The sequence below is a fragment of the Sinocyclocheilus anshuiensis genome, unplaced genomic scaffold (assembly GCF_001515605.1).
Source record: "Sinocyclocheilus anshuiensis isolate Anshui unplaced genomic scaffold, SAMN03320099.WGS_v1.1 scaffold930, whole genome shotgun sequence".
Taxonomy (NCBI): Eukaryota; Metazoa; Chordata; class Actinopteri; order Cypriniformes; family Cyprinidae; genus Sinocyclocheilus; species Sinocyclocheilus anshuiensis.
The window spans coordinates 397,674-401,193 of NW_015539900.1; the positions used below are offsets into that span (position 1 = coordinate 397,674).

A 3,520-nucleotide genomic window follows, 5' to 3' on the forward strand; every position below is an offset into this window, starting at 1 on the left:
ATTTCAGTACTTCAATAGGTTGGTATATTAACATTATATCAGTTAATGAAATTACGGTATTTAACTGTAAATTTAAGCTAAAACCGTAAAACCTAAAATGTTGCTACCGTATTTTTTACGGTAAAATTCTGGCAATCACAGCTGCCGGTTTTTTACCGTACATTTTTTTTACAGTGTACATATAGACTGTGTGACTGTGTGGCTTGTGTTTTAGAAAATCAAACCTTTTTGTAATCTTGACAAAACGTATCGTTGGAAAGGTCTAACAGTCATGATTCCATATTTGGTGACTGTTTTGTAATACATGTGATATTGTGACAGAAAATGATTGATTTGTGACAGAAAACTGCATTAGACAAATTAAATAGAGTTTGGGTGTAACCCAGTGGTTATTTTTGGTATAGTGCCCAAAGAAAATCTCACAGGAACCACAATTTTTGTGATATCAACTTCAAATCTGGAACATAAATCGGTTAGACATATGGCTTTGATTTTATAGCAATTTTAGAGTGCAACATATTTTATAAAATATTTATTTAATATTTATAAAATAAAAGAAATTAGTATACTACATTATCTTTATTGTAAACTTAAACTTTTATAACTTTTTTATACTTTATTTTTTTTAAATGCTTTCACTTCAGCAATAATCTTTAATTCTGTAAAAAGAGACCAACGTTAGGTCTGTACTCCAAAACATTCAGGAATTACAACCATGCTGTAACAAGCATTGATAAACATGGATGGAAAGATGGAAAATAGCATTAAATTAATTTTCTGATCATGTCTCTTTATGGGTTTGCCCTTTTTAGGGTTAAAGATAAATGCACTACTGGCCAAGCAATGCTGCAGCGTGAAGGCTGCCATCAAAAAAAAACAAAACAGAAAATACTGTACATAACATATAAATATGCAGAAAATAAATGCAATTGTAATGTATTATTTCATTCAACAAGGACACAATACATTTATAATGTTAGAAAAAGATTTCTGTTTTAAATTAATAAAAATGAACACGATGGCAGCTAGCCGTGGCTCTACGCACCTGCAGCAAAAGGAGCGCTTCCTACAATTTTTCTTTAGTTTTACATATTTTAAATTAATATTCATCAAAGAATCATGACAAAAATGTATCACAATCTCCACAAAGTATTAAGCAGCACAACTGTTTTCAACATTAATAACAATAAGTACCGTTTCTTAAGCACCAAATCAGCAAATTAGAATGCTTTCTGAAGGATCATGTGACAATGAAGACTGGAGTAATGGCTGCTGAAAATCAGCTTATTATATATGTAATACATTCAAATAATTACATTAAAATAGAAAACTGTTATTTTCATTGGAATTATATTTCACAATAATACTGTTTTTACTGTATTTTTAATAATAAAAAAATGCCTTGGTGAGCATAGACTTATTTCAAAAACATCCTACCAGCCCCAACCTTTTGAACAGTAATGTATGCATTATTTTGCAAATTTTCACAACATTCTGTTTGTATCCCTTTTTTGCTTATTGGTTCTTTCACATTGCTTCATTGTGTAGATACATACATACAGGGCTATATTTAAACCAATTAAACTGATTATTGTACACAGGTTTTTTCTGTGATGAATGGCATTGAGTCTGTACCTCATATTTCTTTAGCTGTTCAACCATCCACTCAATCTTCAAGTTCTTCTCCTGAAGCTCATTCAGAAGGTCCTTTACTCTTCCATCAGTAACATCACAAACCAGATCCGTCTCTTCTTTATTCTTGTAAAATTTGGGCCATGCAAGATTTTATTATGAAAGATTCATTGAGAACTTTGTAAATTATATCAAATTAAAACAAACATACTTTTCACAATATGTTAGTTGATATTACAAATTCATTAAAAGCTTACCTTATAGCTGGCTTTGATCACCTGCATAGCATCTGAGAGCTGCTGCTGATAGCTTCTCCGAAGAACCGATAATTTCTTAAAATAAAACAGACATTAAAACTGACAGTAGAAACATGATTTATTGCTTATAATAGAAGCAGCATTGTGTACAAACCTCTTTGTGGCAGTTCTCCAAATTCTTGATTGTATCCTTCATACTTGCATAAAGGGCATCAGATTCATCCTGCAGTTTGGTCTCATACTGCAAACGTATTATTTTCAGTTTCTTTTCAGTGTCTTCTTTTAACATGTTCATTTCCTGAGACGCAATCAAATATTTTAAAACACGTAAAAGAATAATATGGCACTAGCAACACCAAGGTTATGGTTTATACAGTATATCCAACATATCAAAGATTGTAAGTTGCTTTGAACAAAAGCATCTGGCAAATAAATAAATGATAACATAAATAACAAAAACTTGCTACTATTCATTCAGTAATTTCCTTTTGTCTTTCTTGCTTTTTCAATAGGAAGGTTACATTTCCTTCCCAACTACAAAAAAATAAATTTTTGTGCGTTATGGAACTAGAACATGCATTTAGTAGAGCATTTATTCAGCTGTAAGCCTGCTAATCAATATGTTTAACTCAGCAGGCTAGAAGATTCCTTGTGAAGGCACTGTTCTTCACCACAAAGCCATCATATGCCCTCTCAGCGGGTCACCTAGGCGGCCCGCAGTGAGGCCACTCAAAGCTAAAGTTAGAAGAATCTTGAACTAATAAGATGAAAAGCCAGCAGCATGAATGAATTCACTGAGCATATCTGGCGAAATGCACTGAGTACAGCAGCTTTCAATGGGCCTTTTTTTTAACGCAAGACAAACTTGCATTTATAAAGATGGCTGCAGATTGATTGATAGCTGACAGACTTCCTGCTTCCCATTTTTGTGGTTAAAAAAAGTTCTATGAACGGACAAACCTGGCCATTATAAGGGACTATTTATCTAGTGGTAGCAGATACACACCTTCATAAGCTCTGCAGTGTTGGCAGCGAGTATCTTTATATTTGGCAGCTCTGACTCGTCAGTTTGGACACAGGCATCTTGTCCAAAAAATCCTGCCCTCAGCTGGTTTGACAGAGCATATCTGAAGAGTCAGAAAGATCGTGTGGTGAAATGAAGTGCAGATCCTGCGTTACTGAACAGATTAGTTTAGCATAGTTCACCGGCAAAACTTAACTGAAGTTGGACTTGGCTCTGGTGGTCTTCAGCAACTTTAAAGCTTGTTTGCAAGAGAGCAGAACTTCTTACCGACGTATTTCCTTAATCTCTTCTGAAATCATCTCCTCCTCGGCTTCATCCGCAATGCTGTCTATTCTCTTTTCGATAACGTCCATGAATCCAAACATAAACGCTATCGCACAACGTTTGACTACAGATTTCGGCTGCGTTACGGTTGCCGTAGCAACAGAAATTTAACAGGAAGCCAACAACTCTCACTGTAACCTGAGCCGTTTTGTTCTGGACTCGCATGTAGGATACAGTCGTTTCACATTATTAGTTTTTTAAATAACTTAATTATTATTAATAAAATTAATTCAATGTGTTATTAATAATATATTAAAACAGTCGCACTTAATTAAAATGCTAA

The 3,520-nt window shown here is 33.7% G+C and overlaps 1 protein-coding gene across 1 annotated transcript in view; it reads right to left on the reverse strand.

Moving 5' to 3' along the window:
* Window positions 1-3,266, reverse strand: part of cunh10orf67 (chromosome unknown C10orf67 homolog) — a 32,391-nt gene extending 29,125 nt beyond the window's left edge. Inside the window, exons 1-5 of the mRNA XM_016482904.1 lie at window positions 3,181-3,266; window positions 2,896-3,016; window positions 2,044-2,187; window positions 1,890-1,964; window positions 1,636-1,758 (exon numbers count right to left, since the gene is read on the reverse strand). Coding sequence (XP_016338390.1) covers window positions 1,636-1,758; window positions 1,890-1,964; window positions 2,044-2,187; window positions 2,896-3,016; window positions 3,181-3,266 — 549 coding nt within the window. The remainder of the gene's footprint in view (window positions 1-1,635; window positions 1,759-1,889; window positions 1,965-2,043; window positions 2,188-2,895; window positions 3,017-3,180) is intronic.
* Between the last annotated feature and the right edge of the window lie 254 nt (window positions 3,267-3,520).